Below are 251 nucleotides of genomic sequence, written 5' to 3'. Positions count from 1 at the left end.
TCTTCTCCCAAGAAATCTCTTCTTCTCTCTTCTTCTTCTAGATCTTCTTCTCCTATCTCAGTCGTTGGAACACCACCTTCTTCGTCGAAATCTCCTTACTCTTCTCCTCATCCTCTTCTCCACTCTCCTAATGGAAGAGGAAGCAAACGCCGACCTCTAGTAGTAGGCACTTCAGGAGGCAGGCATCTTCTACTCTCCGCCACTCAACAAGTCTTCGGGGGGTAAGAGATATCTATCTATCCTTAATCTAT

At 45.8% G+C, this 251-nt stretch overlaps 1 protein-coding gene across 1 annotated transcript in view; it reads left to right on the top strand.

Moving 5' to 3' along the window:
* Positions 1-251, top strand: part of CSUI_008205 (uncharacterized protein) — a gene marked incomplete at its 5' end in the record, with an annotated part of 7,266 nt that continues 7,015 nt past the window's right edge. The window contains one exon of the mRNA XM_068068341.1: positions 1-221. Within this exon, the coding sequence (XP_067919684.1) occupies positions 1-221 (221 nt within the window). The remainder of the gene's footprint in view (positions 222-251) is intronic.

This window comes from Cystoisospora suis, assembly GCF_002600585.1.
Source record: "Cystoisospora suis strain Wien I chromosome Unknown contig_4524, whole genome shotgun sequence".
Classification (NCBI taxonomy): Eukaryota; Apicomplexa; class Conoidasida; order Eucoccidiorida; family Sarcocystidae; genus Cystoisospora; species Cystoisospora suis.
This window is presented reverse-complemented; position numbering and strand designations above follow the sequence as displayed.